The following is an 18,840-nucleotide window of genomic DNA, read 5'->3' on the forward strand; positions in this document are numbered from 1 at the left end:
TGAAGTATGGTCTATTCCTGGGAACTGCCATTCAGCTAAGGCAGTGTAAATTGAGATTAGGCCAAAGCAAGGGATGGTGGAATGGCATAAGTTGATATGATTCCAGCATCATATATCAAAACACTAATCGATTGCATTGATGGCAATCCTAAACAGGCTCTTAGCCAAGGATAGACTAAGCGCATGGGGAATGGAGGTGGATGAGCAATGCTGTTTATGCAGGAATGGCAATGAATCCAGGGATCATTTGTATTTTGAATGCGCGTTCACAAAATCAATATGGTAAGATGGATAGGTGAATGGGCTGCAGAGTTTAGGTGGGCAGAAAGCAAGACGAAAGGGAAGTGTTGATCCCAGTCATTTTTCGAATTGATTGGAGTGATTGTATATATCAGGCATGGAGAGAAAAGAACCTCAAGTTGTACAGAGGTAGGGAAGATATCAAGAATCTATAAGAAGGCCTACACTCGGTTGCTGCGGACTCAATGAATAAGAATTTGTGTGAAGCTTGAAATATTAACACCAATATGTTGACTGCTATGCAAATAATGAATGTTAGTGTATACTAATTGTAGTTGTATTGTAGTTGGATTGTAGCAGATTCCTGCTTTTCTTTGAATAAATGAAGCACAACTTAAAAAAAAAAAAAAAAAGGCACCTTATAGGGGTTTTTGTCATGGGCAAATGAATCTAGAACTTGTTTGTGTGATTTTGGCGTGAAATTTGACTTTCTTCGATGATTGTGGGCATCCCCTTTGGGCCTATAATTGCATCATTTTAAGAAAAAAAAAAGAAAGAAAGTTGCCTGGGCTAAAACTGATAAGATTTTTGCTTTCTTTTCTCTACCAAGTGGGAAGACTGCAATTATAAAATTCAACATAAATTGATGACAACTACATGACAGCAAAGCCTCATTTGTAGTTATATTGGATGAGAAGATACTAAAAACATTTATAGTTTGGGGGCTTTAATTAATTTGACATTGATCCTGTCCACATTAATTATTTTAATTGGATTAAACCTAATTGCGAATAAATCTCTTAGACTTATTTTATGGATTATTTTGGGAGTCAGCAACACAGTTTGGTCAGTTTGTAACAGACTCATGGTGAAGTTGTCCAATTTTCACATTCAAGCATCATAAACAAATTTCAAACTGCCCTCAAATACTTTATTGCTGTAAAAATAATTGTGAACGTAATCCGTAAAGATGAGGGCCCTAAAAATGTTTCACTAAGTAGGGCAGAACATGAAAGAATAATAAAAGAATAACAATGAGCTTGGCAATCTGAATTATGATACGATGTCCTACTTCCTCCATTTCATATAGCTGAAAATGGGTTTCTGTGGAACAGGTATGCACTTGACAACCCAACCAATGGGCCAAGACATTGCTGCAATTGCGATGCAGGCACCCCATTGGCCCCAATTCAACCTCTCTGTATCTGCAAACCGTTTCAGAAATTCTACCATCACCACTTGCAGAAGAATGGTTATCGCGATGATTCCCATAAACAACTTATTCTTGTGTATCCCCTCAAATACGTTCTTCTTTTCGAGCTTCCTTGCATTGAATTCGTTGAAGACTTGGCACAGGACAAAAGTATTGAAGATCAATGTATCATTTACCTTCTCTGTTACGCCAAAGATTGATTCACCGCTGAATTGTAGGGTGAGAAGCACCGCTATCTGGTACAAAGCTTGAGCAAGTAGGTTCCTCCACATGATATTTGTGATGAGTGGCTCTGTTCGACCAACGGGTGGTTTCTCCATTAACTCCTTCGTAGGCCGCCCTGTGGCAAGAGCCAGAGCACCCAATGTGTCCATGATCAAGTTCACCCACAATAACTGGACTGCTGTTAGAGGGACTTCACCTGCTGAAACTGCTGATACGAAGTTGATACAAAGTGCAGCAACATTTACAGTAAGCTGGAACTGAATAAATTTCTGGATGTTGGTATAGACACATCTTCCCCACCTCAAGACTGTGGCAACAGAGGCAAAATTATCGTCCAAGATGACAATATCTGAGCTCTCTTTCGCCACTTCAGTCCCCTGAATTCCCATGGATAGTCCTATATCTGCTTCCTTGAGTGCTGGTGCATCATTTGTGCCATCACCTGTGACTGCAACGACATGTCCTTTCTTTTTCAAGCACTGTACCATGAGAAGTTTATCAAAAGGAGAGGACCTTGCCATAACTCGTATTTTTTCAACTTTCTCCATCCTCTCCTGTGGTGTGTAATTTCTGAATTCCTCACCTTCTACCACCACACCGCTGGGCATATCCTCACCAGGCCTGAGAATCCCACATTCAGTTGCTATGGCTCTGGCTGTGAAAACATTATCGCCAGTTATCATTTTGATGTTTACTCCAGCATATCGGCAGTCTTCCACAGCTTTCTTAACTCCAGGTCTGCATGGATCCTTTATACCCACCAGCCCTAACAGGGTTAAGCCGTCTTCATTAAGCTTTTTCTGCTCTTCTAGATTTTCGTACTCTTCCTCTGGAACTTGTTTATGGGCAAAAGCAATGCACCTGAGGCTGCTCGCAGCCATGCCTTGAATAATTTGCTCAAATTTCTTCCTTTCGCTATCATTGAGATCTTTCATGACACCAGAAGCATCATAGTAGCTTGAGCACATTCCTAGAATCATCTCTGCAGCTCCTTTCCAGTGGACATGGACAGTGTCATCATCTTTCCTCCCAATCAAAACCCCACTACGTTTTTTCTGAGAATTGAAGGCTTCAACTTGGAGTGTGGCACAACTCTTCTTCGTTTTCTCCATATCCATCTTCAGTTCCAGGACAGCCCAAGAAAGGATTGCCTTTTCTGTTGGACTGCCTGAGAATTCAAATTCTGTTCCTGAAGAAGCTCTGTAAACACTACCAGTAGTGTTTAAAGCAACTCCCTGATGGATCAAGTCTACAACATATGGAGAAATTGAAGAAGCAACCTCTTCCATAGATTCTTGGCCAAGCCAAAATTTTGTCAGCTTCATTCGGTTGAGTGTCAGAGTACCCGTTTTGTCTGTACAAATTGTGGTGGCAGATCCCATTGTCTCACAGGCAGAAAGCTTTCTCACCATTGCATGATCTGCCATCATTCTCTTCATCGAATAAGCAAGAGTCAGTGTGACAGCTAGTGGCAGTCCTTCTGGAATTGCAACTACAATGATGGTAACAGCTGCAGCTACAATTCCCACAACAGCGTTCATAATATCATGAGCCTTTGTCTTGCTTCCATTGAATTCCCGGTTTCCATTCTCATCTGTTGTGTTGCCTGTGAAGTAACGAACCAGCAAAACGACAAGAACCAGGAAAGCAACTGCTAAGCCAACCTTACCAATCGATGAGGTCAGCTTGTTTAAACGCGCTTGTAAGGGTGTCTGTTCATTGGTATCACGGCTGATCTGGCTCATCATTTGGCCCCACGTTGTATTCATGCCAACCGAAGTGACAAGCATCCGACCATACCCATCGGCCACCTTGGTCCCTGAAAACAAGAATGGATTTTGGCTGACATTTACCTCAACATGGTCACTTTCCCCAGTCATGCTTGATTCATCTACTTGCAAGGACTGTCCATCTAAGAACAACCCATCAGCAGGAACTTGATCTCCAATCTTTAGACACACAATGTCTCCAACAACGATATCAAATATTGAAAATTGTTGGCGACGACCTCCTCGAACAACATCAATCTGAATATTGTTGCTGACTTTTGATAACTTGTCAAATTGTCTGTTCTGTCTATAGTTACTTATAGCAGAAACAGCAATGACAAGAAATACAGCTACAAAAATACTTCCACCGTCATACCAACCTTCTTTAGGCCCATGTTCTTTGATTCCAAAGCCAAGTGAAAGTGCTGCACAGCCTAAAAGAATTATTATAGTAAGGTCTTTAAATGCTTCAATGACAAAATGGAGAAAGCTCTTTGTTGGCGGTTTCTTATAAGTGTTGGAACCGAATGCCTTGTGTCGGCGTTCAATGTCATCGATGCTGCCAGAAATGCCAAGCTCAGTGTCGGTTCCAATAGCAGAAGCCACAGCAGCAATCCCATCAAGGTTCTGCAGCCTCTCGATTTTTTTCTCTTTCACCAGCTCAATGAGAGTTGTTTGATCAATTTGGAAAGGACTGTTTTCTTGTATAACAGTGAGTGAAACATGAGATGGTGAGCGAGGAATGACATTGGTTTTTTCTACGGCTGTTGGGGACTTGGTGACAAGGGATGAAAATGTTCTAGAACAACGGATGGTAATGAAAATGGAGTGCCATTTCTTTTTGGATTTGCTGGTGGGAGGGACTTGGACTATACATTCCATGCCAAGCAAGTTTGATTGAAGAATGGTAATCATGGTTTTCAGAACTCCGAATCACGGCAAAAAGAAACTGTAAAGGCAGTAACTGTGAAGGAAATGATATTATAGGAAACGGTTTTCTTGAAATGAAAAACTCTGGAGCATCTCAGGCTTTTAAGTAAAGTCCACCGCGTTAGAAACACCGTCGTAGAAATAAGCTGTTTCGTAGAAATCAGCTGTTTCCCATTTCTATTATCTGTAAATTGGAAGGAGAAGCGAAGAAACAAAATTTATGCTTCGAAGTTGCGTAGAAAGTCTTTATTCGAGACGGAAAAAGTTTGCAACGGTTACAATTAATTAGATTATTAGCCTTTTCACCTGTCATTAAAAAAAAAAAAAGGGTATTGCTTCCAGGTTTTTAACATAGGAAAGAAGGGTTTGCAAATATCCCAAGATTTATTGACTAGTCAAAACGCGGGAGGCCGATGCGATTCTCAGGCTCTCCCCAGCAATGTAAATCTTTGGCACCAAGACTCCAACGTGTAACAACAATTTTGACGCTAAGACTTTTTTTTTTAATAAAAAATATGGTAAAATAAAAAAAAATCTTTGAATCATATTATTTTATATATTTATATATAATTTTTTATTTTTATTATATTTAAATAAAATTTTAATTTTTATTAAAACAAAAATTTAACTTTTAATTTACATATAAATAAGTCTTAATTTTAATTTATACCTAAATGATCTCTTAAAATAAATTAATTTTTCTTTTGAAATTAAAACTTATTGAACACAAATCAATGGATAATTATTTATTTTAATATAATAAAAATATAAGAATTTTTCAAAGAAAATTAAAACAATTCAAAGGTTTTGTTTTAATATTTTAACATTAAAAGTACAACTTTAATCATTAATTAATTCTCTTAAAATATTTATTATCTATTACTGTTTTACTATTTATTATATATATTATTATTTTAATAGGAAGAAAAACCAAATTATACAATTATAGAAACAACCACCTTACAAACCAATTTACTTTTACGTCTTTTTAAAATTTTAATAATATTACTAATATTTTAATAAAAACAACCGACGATTTAACAAAATAATCGTTAAATCATATTCTTTGAGCACGTGAAATTTTGAGTTGATTTGTTATTTATATTATATTGATTAAAAATGTTATTTTTTAATAAATATTTATCAATTGCATTAAATAAATAATTAAATATTTTAAATTAATTTAAATTCGATATACATGATGAAAATGGTGTAAATGAAATTGGATGCTTTCTCTTTTGAACCGTCGCTTTCAGCCGAATGGCAAGCCACGTTAAAGAAGACGCGTTAATCTTAATTAGTATTTCTTTTCTTTGTTCAATAGGAAGTGAAGTCGCGGAAAAATAATGGAGTCGGAGGGATGTGACTCCAGTCCAATGTCGTTGAAAACTTGCCTTCATTTTATAATTGTTCCATATTTTTTATGAATCCCAAAATAAACTCTTTTTATTTTAAAAAAATTAATACTCTTTTTTTTTTTCATGTTTCAAATTGATTTTCCCAAAATTTTTCTTAGAGAAAACAATTATGTATATAGAAAAACATTTTATTGATGAAATTAAGGATTTTTTGTTTTATCTAACAACATTTTATTTTACTTGGTCATTGTATTTTCTCTTAATTACCACTTTATCATAAAATTTTATGTAATAAACTTGGAAATTGGGGTGTTGTTCAACTTGTCATTTGCTAATAGTTTCCACACTCTCTCTGTGTAAAGCCCGTACAAGGGGTCCATAGAAATAAATACATAGAGGACGCTTTGACGGTTCTTTCGGGGAAAATTGATATGCAGGAGACGTTCTTTCGAGGAAAATCATACTTGTAGAGTTCTGTTTGAGGTATAATTTTTTTTTTTTTGAATTTAACTAAGTTGATGTTGGGCAATTATGATTAAAAGATGATATTTAATAAAATTGAGGTTTAAATTTTAATATTTATAATTTTTTATTTTCAAATTATGATTTTTTTATATAAAAAAGTTTAAGTTTTTTTTTTTTTTACTAAAATGATTAAGTATTGAATGAAACATGGATTATTCCGATTTTAATTGAATGAAACTTAAATCATTCAGGATTTCCTATACAAGTATGATTATGTAAAGTCATGTAAGTCTTAAGGCATATAGGTCTTCAATCAGTGTAACCAAACATAGAAATAAATTTAATATTTTCATATGAAAATCACTGTTTTAATTCTGATAAGAATCTTACTTAAAGTCAAAAGAAAATTACAAAATTATGCGGGCTCAGAAAAAAATAGGTGGGTCAGTCACACCAAGATCCATGTCCTTGAATCCTCGATTTCACCGCTTTTTATGAGAGTGGTGTTTCACCAAGCCATGTTCTCTTTCATCTTTGGTTCACTATATCTAGCTCAAGTATACGCTAGAATGGTATCCGCAATTCTCGTTGAATAATAACTTAAATTTCATAAAAAAATTTGATTTGAAATTGATTAGATATTTTTTTATGAAAAAATATAAGAAAATAATTCTAAAAAAAATTCATGATAAGTAAATTAATAGTCTTATAAATATAAGTCTATGTAATATTAGATATGAAAAAAAAATATAAAAGAGTTATAGTGTTTTATTAGATAGACATCATAAAATTTAAAAAATTGAGAAGATTTTTTTAAATATGTATGTTTGAGTGAATTAAAAAAGAATGAAAGGGTTTATATATGTCGTGAGCCACATTGGTATATACTTATTTGGTTTGAGAATATTTAATAAGATAATAAGAGAATGAAAAGGTTCATGGGTATTGATGTTTGAGATTGATTGTTGACGATTTAATTTGTTTGTAATTTTTTACAACTAGTTAATCTCTTCTTTTTTTTCATCAATTGACATAAGTCGGTTAAGCTGAATCACGTTAAATTATTATATTTTGTGCGATTGATTGATTGTTTAAATATACTTCTTTTGATTTGATTGTCTAATTGCTTTGATTTTTTATGTTTAACAACTAGAATTAAAACTATCATAATTCTAACAATTAGTATTAGAGCAAAGGTTTGTGACATGCGAAAAGATAATTTTGAATTAGCTCAATTAAATGAAGGAGTTCAAGTTTGTATTTTGAGAGATCGGTATGAAATTTTAATTGAAGAGGGAGTCAAACATATTTAGCATGAACATTGTGATTTGAAGTAATTTGAGTCAAGGTGAAGATTGTTGGGATTGACTCAAATCCCATGAAAGATTTGTTTGAGATTTTTTTAAAGATCTATTGGATATTATTTGATAGAGAAAAATACTTGCAAGAGAAGAGTTTTAAAAGAAAATAAATTTTTAATAGGTTAGTGTGTATGCTTATAAATAGTAAAAGTTTTTATAGGATTAAGTATAAAAAAATATATTAGAGAATTGTAAGATTTTATGGGATAAACACCCAATAAGATTAGAAGAGATTGAGAGAATTTTTATGAGTGTGTATATTTGAGTAGATTAGAAAAGAATAAAAAGGTAGACATAAGTATAGTAAGCTACATAGGTATGTGTTTCTTTAGATTGAGAATACGTTATAGGATTAGAGAATGATAAAAGGGTCTATGAATATTAATTATGAGTGTTGACTAATAGTATTATATGTTTGTAATTCTCAATAACTAATAGATTTTCTTCTTTTCATCTATGGACATATGTAATTTTGGAATGAGTCAAATCACATTAAATTATTGTTTCTTATGTTGTTGATTGATTATTTTATTATACTTCCATTAGCTTGATAGTTTAATTGCTTACAATTGAAATAAAAGTTTTCATGATCCCAACAATTCATCCTAATTATTCAAATTCAATTGGGAAAAAGATTCATACCCTACTTCTTGTGTAGACATTTAATTTTGTCTGAGTTATTTGAAATGGACCTCATTTTGTACATCTCATTTGAGTTTGTTATTTGTGCTCCAGTGGGCTCGACTGTATAAACCAAATTCAATCAAATCTAATTTATTTTGGGCTTGAAAGCTTAAGGTCCAAATTGGTTGGGTTTGAATTTTGAAAGCCTAAGGTTCAATTTCTATATTGAAAACCCAAACTTGTTTCATTAGGATTAGTTAAGTTTTGATTAAAAATTTGAAAAATTTTAATTAAAAAAATCAATCAATTTTTAAAAAAATCAAAATAAAAAAATTAAAAAAAAAAGAAAAAGAAGAGGTCTGCAATTTTTATTCCCCTACCAGTTGACCTACCTTGCAATTTACCCTCATTTGTGATTAACCTAATATGGATACATTTGTTATCCCTTTCTTAAAAGAAATCTAAGAGATTGTAATTATAAAATTCAACATAAATTGATGACAAATACAAGACATTGCAAAGCCTCATTTGTAGTGAAATATCCAACAAGCTTTCTTGCTGCCAATGATGCTTTGAAACCTCTTCTTTTTTGAAAATCTAATATTTGAAATCCGAACCAACTGTAAAGATTTTAGACTTAAAACAGAGAAAAAAAGGCTAATTTTGAATGAAAAACTTAACAAAAATCCTTTATATCCAATACTACTCAAACCTCAAACCACCAGAGGCCTTTTACCATAAGTAAACCACAACAAGCCTCCACAAACCACCTTCATAACCTCATTTCACCCATAACTAACTCTGCTTAGACCTTCTTTCTACAATCGAACCCCACCCACTGTTAAACACTTAAATCTATCATAGCCTATTTACACCAAGAACTCACTTAAACCAAAAGATCCCACTGTCAATATCAAACCCTCTACCATCAGTTATCTTATATCACACCAATAGTAAACCCAAAAAAAACCCATCAACCCAAAGGCACCTAAGACCTAAAATAAATTCCATATCCCCTTTGGGAAAAAGCAATAATAAGCCAAAAAAATTTCAAATTGAAAAAAAAAAGAAGAAACAAAAGTATCAAGGAAGCTTCAGTTTGGAAGAGCTCAAAGAAGATTCGAAAGTTTTGAAGTTGGGGTTTTTTTTTTTTTTTGGGTGAGGAAAAAGACTAAAAGAAAAGGAACTATATAGTTAAAAGAGGTGGCATTTGCTACGATGGAAAGGTCCCTTTTGTGTTGAAATCGAAACTTTGAGTTTAGATATAGCAAAATTGAGGCATTTCTAGGAAAAACTAAGGTAAAAAATAATCTAAAAAAAGGTCAAAATGAATTAGGAGATGAATTTTGAAGGATTTTTGGCTTTGGTCATCAGCGGCATACAATGAAATAATGATGGTAACGAAGGTAGAGAAGCTGCCAGTTTTTAGGTTAAAAAGTTTGTTTAAAGTGATTGGGATTTTTTTCAAAAAAAAGAATAAAATGAATATAAAAAAAATGCTTAAGGCTTTATAAAGTAGAACAAAAAAAGCTTCTGTTGATTGACTTTGGACTTGTCAGCCTAAACAGGATTTGTTGATCGACCTTTTTTTGGTCTATACTTTAAACTTATTGCAACTCTAGGTCAGTTAATTTAATGGTCTTGCTTTGAATTTTAAATTGGGTTTAGCCTAATCTTATAGGTATATTTCAACCTTATCTATTTATTTTGTTTTATTGGTTTATTTATCATATATTTATTTATGATGGTAAAAATATCTTTAAAAAAAATTCAAATGGTGTATATAGACTTGCTTATAGGTTAGGTAGCCAGACCAAATCTCGAAAACTCGTTTGAAATTTTGAAGGGCTTGAATATGAATATTAAGCTCATTAAATGTGTTTGGACAAATAAATGGACCTAATAAAAAAACAAAGGCTGGACTTAAGTTTCACCATTTAAGACCTGGCTCGGCTTGGCCCAAAAATTAAAAAATATTTTTTATTATAATGGAACAAAACTCATTTGCTTTATCTTTTTTTTTTTTTTTTGTAATAGACAAAATCCATTTACTTTATTACTTATAATATAATAAAGCCCAATTTTCTTTATACAAAATAATGATCTAATTTTAAATTACATTTAATAAAATTAAGTTGGACACAAGCCTAAATAACTCATAAATTCAATTAAAATTAATTAAATTAATAATTTACAAAGAAACATAAAAAAACTTTTTTTCTTAATTTTAAATACTAATGTTTTGGGCCGATTTGGACATTATTATTACATGTAGAAAGGGGCTTGGATAAAAAATAAGATCTAAAAAATCAGATCGGGTTGGGCTTAAGCTTGCTTAAAATATTAGAATATCATACCAAGTTCAGTTCGAACTCAATCCAGCCTGGTTTATGAGCAAGTTTAGTTGTATAATTAAGATTATAAATTTAATTTTATCTAGTGCAATTATATTTATTTCACCATATAAATTTAACAAAATAAAAAATGGGTGGAAACTTTCCAATGATGAAATTCTAAAAAAATTTGTATAATGATTCTTATGAAATTTTTAAGTGAGAAATTATTTTTTTTAAATACTACCAATGTATTTGAGTGTTTATAAAATATTTTCAATGAAAAAAAATTTTGCTTTTTCTTCTATAAAAAATGTAAAAAATACAAAAAATATATAAAAAGGAAAAAATAAATTTTTTCTCAAAAAAAGACAAAATGATTTATAAAATAAAATAAAATATAAATACATAAATAAAATATGCATATCAATACATGAATATTATGTTTCATTATTTAAATTGTATGTGTTTTACTAAATCATGAAAAAATAAATGTGAACATTTGAGGATGGGATTTTAAAAAAATTCGACTAGTGATTTTTAAGAAATCATTAAGTAAGACAATTTTTTTCAATATTACAAACGTATTGGAATATTTTAAAAGTTTTTCAATAATAAGATTTTAATTTATTTTTTCAAACAAAAGTAGAATAACAATTTTTTTAAAAAATAATAAAAAATAAAAAGAGAAAACTTTGTGAAGAAAATAAAATAAAAAATGAAAGCTAAAATTGTGATGAATAAAAAGGGAGTCAAGAAAATTAATTTTAAATATAAAATTAAGAGCATTTTTTTAAGATTAAATGATAACACATAATTAATTGATATTATTTTTAAAACGAGTGTTGTAAAAGTACTAATCATTTCTTACGTTTAACCATTTTCTCGAATCAAAGTTATTTTTATAAATTCAAAAATTATCTTTTAATTAATTTTAAGATTTTATTAAAAAATTAAATTTTAATAAATGATCAATCACATTTAATTAAAAAATATTGATAATGATTCCTTGTGTTTTTAAATTCATTTAACAATCCAACAACTATTGTAACACTTTAAATAAAGAGATTATGCATCAACTTCGGAGCCATTGTTCGAGTGCCAACTTATTAACATTTTCATTCAATAATTAGTCCACATTTCAATTCATTGTGAAGTGAAAGAGCAATTTCAATATTTTGTCGCAACAATTCTTAATAATTGGTAGCCATAATCATTGTTTCTTCAGTATTATTTATTGATTCATATGCCACCTAAAAAGATATGGAGACATTCTATTCCAATAGGCTGACCAAAAGCCCTTGATTTTTGTGCACAAATCAGAGCTAATTTAGTTTGATTGGAGGGGAATGACAAAAGTCACAACACCTCAGATGGTACAATCATTTCAATGGCTAATCTTTTGTTAAAGAAGCGATTATGGTGGATATCCACCCACCATTCCCCTCAATTAGAAAAGGAAGATGAAAGGGGTCCAATTACTTAGTTTTTGAGCAAGTTCAAAGGTAAAAGATTTATAAAGCAAATAAATAACCATGATGAGTTTAGCTTTAATATATATATATATATATATATATTTATTTATATGTATGTATATATGTATATGTCCTTAGCCACCCTGTAAGAACAAGAACAAGCTTTAAGACCAAGAAATTTTGAAGAACAGACCCACCCGATCATGGCCTTATCAGAACAATTATTCCATACCAATTACAGGGTAAAGAAACAAGCCAGTAGATATAATCTTTAGTGGATTAGATATTGAATATCTGTCAATCTGATAATAGACTAGTTCATCTGGACCATAAAAATTACAAAGTTTGCTGGGATTTTTTAGTTGTCTTTGGATTCTTATAATGCCCCTTTAGCCATCTTTTGATCATAAAGGTAGCTTTGTACAACCATGTAGGTCTTTTCTCTTATTCTTTATCAATGTTCAGACGAAAACCAGGAGATGATCTTAGAAAAATGAGGCTTTTTATTTTATTTTTCTTAACTGTCTAAGATCAGCCGACCTAAAATCCAACTCATTTGTGTTCCAACAAGTTCCTACTTGGCAAAAAATAAAAGGCATCCTCAAAAAACCTACCAAAGGCGGTGTTATGTACCTGTTCCTCTTCCTAGGACTAACATATTGAGAATATGCCATCTAAACACCTCTGGAGCATCTGCAGCACATACAGAAATTAGTGCCTAGAAAGGTTAGATTAACCTATTTGTTCCTCCAAGATTGCCTAGAAATTGGAATAATCCTATTTAAGAATCAAGCTCAACATTAATTTTATGTCCAAGAAAGGACAATAATAGGTAGATTTGAGTTGCCGACAGTGAACATTATTTAGTTAATATTGTCCTGATGGATTGTACTCCTATAAAGTTTGTGGTCACAGAAAGTCAATGTCACACAAAAAGGAAAGGAGAATGAGGCAAATGTTCTGCAACTTTAGTGAGATATATCAATTAGGCTGACAGGGGACCCGACTCTGGCTTATGCTTTAAGCAACACCAATGAAGTAACCATTTCATCAACTGCTGTAACACCCTGGCAGTCTCACAGAAATCAAGCTGTACTCAAATGTTTATAGTTACTTGCATGTGAATATCATCATAATAATGGTAAGGTTTTCTGGACCGGTATATTTTGAAATTGGCTCTCTTTAGTTCATATACTTCAGCAGGAAAGTCTCTGGCTATCATAGCTGATTACCACAACCTTTGATCTTTCAGCTTCAATATATTCAGGGCTTGGTGAATTGACCATGGGAAATGAAATGGGGAACAACAACACATCTGGATTGCAAGGTAAGTCGAATCACAAGGTGTTTCTAAATTCATGTTTAAGTTAATGCTTGCTAAAATGTACTACATGTTAAGCTACTTATAGTGCTGGTGTACTATATTTCAGATGAAGATAACACAGCTCAGGATAAATCTCAGCAAGAATTTGCTCATACAGATGACTTGAAAGGAGAAAATCATGTAGTTCCTGCAACTCTAGATAAGGATTCTCAAGGAAAAGAGACAGGGTTGGTTTCTGGTGATGTAGGAAGAGAAGATCCCAATGGTCATGACCAAAAACCAGAAAATAAAGGTTAAATTCAGCATTTGACATGCTCAAAAATATATATATATATATATATTTTTTTTTTTCTATTTATAATTCTGGTGGGATAATGCAGAAGAAGATAACATGAAAACCGAAGGCAAGAAATCTATGCAAGACGCTGCTCGAATAGATAATAAGGAACAAAATCATGAAGTTCTTGCATCTGAAACTATATATGTAAATGAAAAAGAGGCAGTTTTGGCTTCTATTAATCTGGGGGGAGTGGCAGAACCTCATGATGACAACCAGAAACAGGATGAGAAAGGTTAGTCAGTGCAGTATTTTCTTGCCATTAAATGGTTGTCTATGTACAATCCCAATGGACTAAAGCAGAAACATATAATGTGAACATCAAACTTGCTAAAGTTGTTTCTATATATATAATGATGATGACTGGTGCAAAAGAAAATAATAACACGATTCCTATAGATAAGGAAAAATCCATGCAAGATGCTGGTTATGCAGTTGAGGCAAAAAGACAAGATCATTTAGTTCCTGCAGCTGAGGATAAAAATACTCATGGAAATGAAACAGAGTTTTGTTCTACTGAACATGATGGCCTAGCATCTCCTCATGTTGATACCCGGAAGCAGGATGAGAAAGGTTAGTATATAGAGTATCTTGATTGCTGATATATGGTTGTCTATTAACAGTCCCATAATATCAGCATCACCCTCGGTAAAATATATTATTTTACTTGTAACAATGATGGATTGATACAGAACAAGATACTAGCACAATTCCTGAAGCAGAGGAAATACCCTTGCAAGAAGTCGCTAGTACAGATGAAACAAATGCAGAAGTTCACCGAGTTCCTGCAGGTGGAGATGAAAATACTAATGGAACTGAGACAGGGTTGGTTTCTAGTGACCGTGATGGAATGACACATACTCGTGTTGACAAGAATAAACATGATGAGAAAGGTTAGTAGATACAGTGTTTTGTTGCCAATGTGTTACAATTCCAACGAATTAATGCAGAAAAACATGTTTCAGCATCACACTCTCTAAATTATGTTGGTATATTCCTAATGCTATTGGACTGGTGCAGAAGAAGATATTAACATTAATGATGAAGCTGAGAAGCAATCCTCAAAAGAACCTGCTAGCACAGATGAATTAGAAAGACAAGATCATCTACTTGCTGCAGTTGATGGTAAAAATGCTCAAGGAAATGAAACAGGCTTGGTTTTCAGTGATCCTGAGGGAACAGCAGATCCTCTTGGTGACAATCCGAAAGAGCATGAGAAAGGTTAGTAAATGCAGTATTTTATTTGCCAATATATGGTTGTCTATTTACAATCCTGATCAATGCAGAAGAGAACAACACGAATGCTGAACATCAAGAAAAGCATCTGGCAAAAGATAATCAGGCAGATGATGGTGAAGAAAAAAAATTATCAATTCCTGCAGCTGAAGGTGAAGGTTATAATAACACAGACGCAGAATCGGTTTCCGGTGAGCCGATGGTAGCAGGAGAAACTCTTGATAATAAGACATTGAAAAGGCAAGGTTAGTAAATTCTCATTCTAGCATGCTGAAGTTATACCCGAATTTATTTGGCCTTTTATTTGAGTTTAATATTCATCTGTTCCTGGAGTGATCTGTTTAAAACTTATTTTGGCCCTTCCTTATTTATAGAACAAGGAAAAACTGAACTTCATCCTCCAGCTCAATCTACAAAGGTTGATGCAAAACCAAGTGAAGCAGTTGAAGGCAATGAAACCCGACCAGTTTTTTCATCCAAGAGCTTGGACGATAATGAGGTGCAAAAAGAATCAAATTTCGAGAAGAATCTATCTGGAAGAATTCATCATTTTGAGAACCAGAATTCCATGATGGAAGGTTAGTACTCTTCTGTAAGTGAGTGCTAAAAGATATTGATACATCATAAATATCAATTTGTTTTATAAGTTTTTACTTTAGATGCACAATAAACACAAGATATCCACTTTAGTTATTTGGCACTTATTTTGCAACAGATGATGAGGGGACTAGAAATTCAATTTCTGGGGCAGCATCTTCTCCTTCACATGATTCTGTACCTCAAGAACTTGCAGTTCTAGAGCCTGACGAACATGAATTGGCCAAAATCCATACAGAGCAACAGGTACAAGTGTGCAGTGGGCCACTGACAATTGAGGATATGATCATACTATCTTTAACATGCCCAGATCAGGAAAATGGTTTCGTTTTAGATTCAAGCATATCAACTGATACGTTCGAGAGTGTTTTTCCCGATCAAAGTCTGGAGGTAGGAAAGGAAAGGGATGAGTTTTCAGTGAAAGAGATGGTGACTAAAGAAGTGAGCAGTGAAGAGAAGTTTGAACTTAAAGACGGGGATGAGGCTGGGAATAATTTAGGAACCATAACCACAATAATGAGAGGTTTGCCTAAGGGATTTGGAGCCAAATGCAATGGAAAGTTGCCAAGTGAGATGAACTCAATTAAAAATGATTCCCCTGAATCAAAAGCTGAAGCTGTTCTTTCAGATGAGACGCAGAAGTTCATAGTGGAAGTTTCCGAAACTGAAGACAAGGGCATAGTTCTTAGTCAAAAAGCCACATCGGTAAAGGAAGAATCAGAAAATGGAAATAGCAAGCATTCTCATTGCCAAATTCAATCTGGAGAGGAGTCAATCGAAAAATCAAATGGCCTGGGGTCAGAGGAAGGATCAAAAGCTGATAAGCAAAATGCCTCTCCGCCTCAGTTTGTGATGAACGGTCATCAGAACGAGGACGAAAGATGTCTGCTCGGTACATCTTGTGATTCGAAGAGCTGTAATAAGTACTGTCAATTTGAGGAGGCAAAGATTCTCGAGAGTGGTCACCTGCTTGATGCGTCCATTAACTACCACTATGAAGCTACTGAAGAACAACAAAAGGAATCACAAAAAGTTCAGTTGGTCACTGACCCTGCAGTGATTTCGGCAGATACTTTCCTCAGGGATCAAAAATACAAAGAAGAAGAATCAGAAGAGAAGAAAATTATAGAAGAAATGGTCGAAAAGAAGAAAGATTCAAATCTCATTGGAATTGATACATCAAGAAGAGAAAATGGAGAGCAATGTATATCTGGCTCATATCCTATAGAACAAGCAGAAGCATTTCTTAGCCCATCTCCTTTTCTCCATGCTTTGCCTGAGAAGCAGCGGCAGTACAGTGACATGGAATGCAGGAAAGTTCAAAATAGCAACGAGTCCATAGCAGAAGTAAAGGAAGAAAGTTTTTGTGAGTTTTCTACCACTGCTTCTTTCGTAACCAAAAACTTGACAGAGAAAAATGTTGTTTCCGTAGTTGAATTTACAGGTGACAAATCTCTATGGGATCTTTCAGAATGTCCAAAATCAAATCGACTGGCAATGGCAGAGACTAAGTCTTCCGTAAAACAGTCTAGTGAACATTGTGCACTTGCAAAAACACCTGAAGCTATTGCTAAAGGTGATTATTACCAACAAGAAAGTGTGGGAAGGCTCAGCATCGAATCGAATCCTCATAACACGAGCATTCATGCTCAAACGCGGAAATCCCCGAGCTTTCATCTTGATCTCCGAATTGATGCAAGAGCAGAAGAATCAGATCAAACCCCTTTGCTGGTTCAGGATAAGACTACAATCGAAAGCTTCTCAAGCCAAGCTGATGTTACTGATCCTGGAAAACCAGTAGCAAACGCTGAGTATGGTAAAAACTCATTGGAGTATGAGGCAATAGCAGTAGAGGAGAAAGTTGTTACAATAGAAGGAAGTGATTCTGACAAGTCAAAAACTCCATTCCTTGGCTTCTTGAAAGATGATGAAGAAGCTGATCACATGTTAATCAATCCAAAGAAACAAGACAACCAATCTGCTACAAAGAAGGCAACCAAGGTTTCAGCCAAGGAAGTCACATATGCTTCAAAAAAAGGTAAAGAGAAGCGCAAGCCTAGGGCTTCTCTCTTTGGCACCTGCATGTGTTGTGCAACTGTGATAAATTAAACACTTTGGAATGCTTTTCTCATGTTCCTCAGTTCCATTTTTTTATTTAATTTGTTTTGGTTGAGTTGGGTTTAAAACTTTCATCTTTTATCCAATTGAAGTTTTCAAAAATGGAGTTTGTCAAGCTGTGGACTAGTTAATTTGTTTGAGATGAAATGATAAAGTGTGAAATAACTTTGTAACTATGGCTGGCTCTTTTTTTTTTTTTTTGGTCAATTTAATTTGTATAGACTTACCCTTGCCGTTTGATGTAAGTTTTGTTGATTGACAGAGAATTTGTATGGTATGGGTAGACAATTTGTAAGATAGGCAGGATTTGCTGCCTTTGATTGCAATATTTGCCCATTTTTATTTTTATTTTAACACGGTTAGAAAAGATATGGTTTCTATGAATTGGAAGTATTGTTTTAGTTAGTTTTTGTAATGAATATCATAATTATAATAAAAAATAGTTTTTAAATTATGATTAGAACCCGACAACACTGAGATCATTTTTTAATTTTAAAATAATATAAATTATTTGAATTTAAATATATATTTCCTTATTTACATACAAAGATATAAAAAATTATAAATTACAACATTTTTAAAATTTTTATTTAAAGAGTTTTTTAAATAAATATTTTTAATTATTCGATTTAATTTAGTAAAAATTAAGCAAATTGATATGTTTTAATAGATTTAAAAAAAAAATTCAAAATTTTTTTTTTTTTTTGCTTTGAATTCTTATTTCTTATTTTTTCGTATTTAAAAAACCAAGGCAAATACTAAAGAAAAAAAAGTGAAGCCTAATTAAATGACAAATGTAAATTAGCCCAATACATTGTTCTAATTGGGAGATTACCATATATCGTTTTAGATTATAGATTTGATAATTTTTTTTATTAATTATCATTTTAAATCATTTATATTTTTTTAATTAGAATTGATATTGAACTCTAATGGGGATTCGAATTTCATAAGAAAATTTTCTATCAAAACAAAAATGCTAGACATAATTTTTTAACAAAAAATCATTTTTCATTTCAAAGCCTTTTTTTTTATTATTATTTTCAACATTTTAAACTCAAATTTTATTTTATTTTATTTTACAAAGTAGTAGAGTCAATCTTACTCAAACCTAATAAAGAATCTAATTTTTTATTTTGATATGGACTGGGATGAGTATTAAATTTTTGAGACGTGGATAAATATGCTTTTAAATTTTTATCATGTACGAGAAAGAAAATGAATAAAATAGTATT

The 18,840-nt window shown here is 32.7% G+C and overlaps 1 protein-coding gene and 1 pseudogene across 3 annotated transcripts; one reads left to right on the forward strand and one right to left on the reverse strand.

Annotated features, from left to right (window-relative positions):
• Positions 1–1,141: 1,141 nt before the first annotated feature.
• Positions 1,142–4,598, reverse strand: LOC111306668 (putative calcium-transporting ATPase 13, plasma membrane-type pseudogene; annotated as a pseudogene). The gene has a single exon (XR_016331858.1). The product of XR_016331858.1 is annotated as a putative calcium-transporting ATPase 13, plasma membrane-type pseudogene (transcript).
• Positions 4,599–12,922: 8,324 nt separating this feature from the next.
• LOC111306669 (uncharacterized) lies at positions 12,923–17,989 on the forward strand. 2 transcript variants are annotated; one of them, XM_089751863.1, is made up of 10 exons: positions 12,923–13,134; positions 13,246–13,320; positions 13,424–13,609; positions 13,698–13,889; positions 14,054–14,227; positions 14,347–14,547; positions 14,675–14,875; positions 14,941–15,135; positions 15,265–15,468; positions 15,606–17,989. In XM_089751863.1, the coding sequence occupies exons 2-10, from the start codon at positions 13,278–13,280 to the stop codon at positions 17,594–17,596; spliced, it is 3,387 nt and encodes a 1,128-aa protein (XP_089607989.1). In that variant the 5' UTR covers positions 12,923–13,134; positions 13,246–13,277; the 3' UTR covers positions 17,597–17,989. The 2 variants fall into 2 exon arrangements, with proteins under 2 accessions (XP_089607989.1, XP_089607990.1); XM_089751864.1 differs by having other exon boundaries at positions 13,017–13,134; positions 13,430–13,609.
• The last annotated feature ends 851 nt before the right edge of the window (positions 17,990–18,840 follow it).

This window comes from Durio zibethinus, chromosome 22 (genome assembly GCF_047325235.1).
Source record: "Durio zibethinus cultivar Kanyao isolate XHJ-2024 chromosome 22, ASM4732523v1, whole genome shotgun sequence".
NCBI classification, from domain to species: Eukaryota; Viridiplantae; Streptophyta; class Magnoliopsida; order Malvales; family Malvaceae; genus Durio; species Durio zibethinus.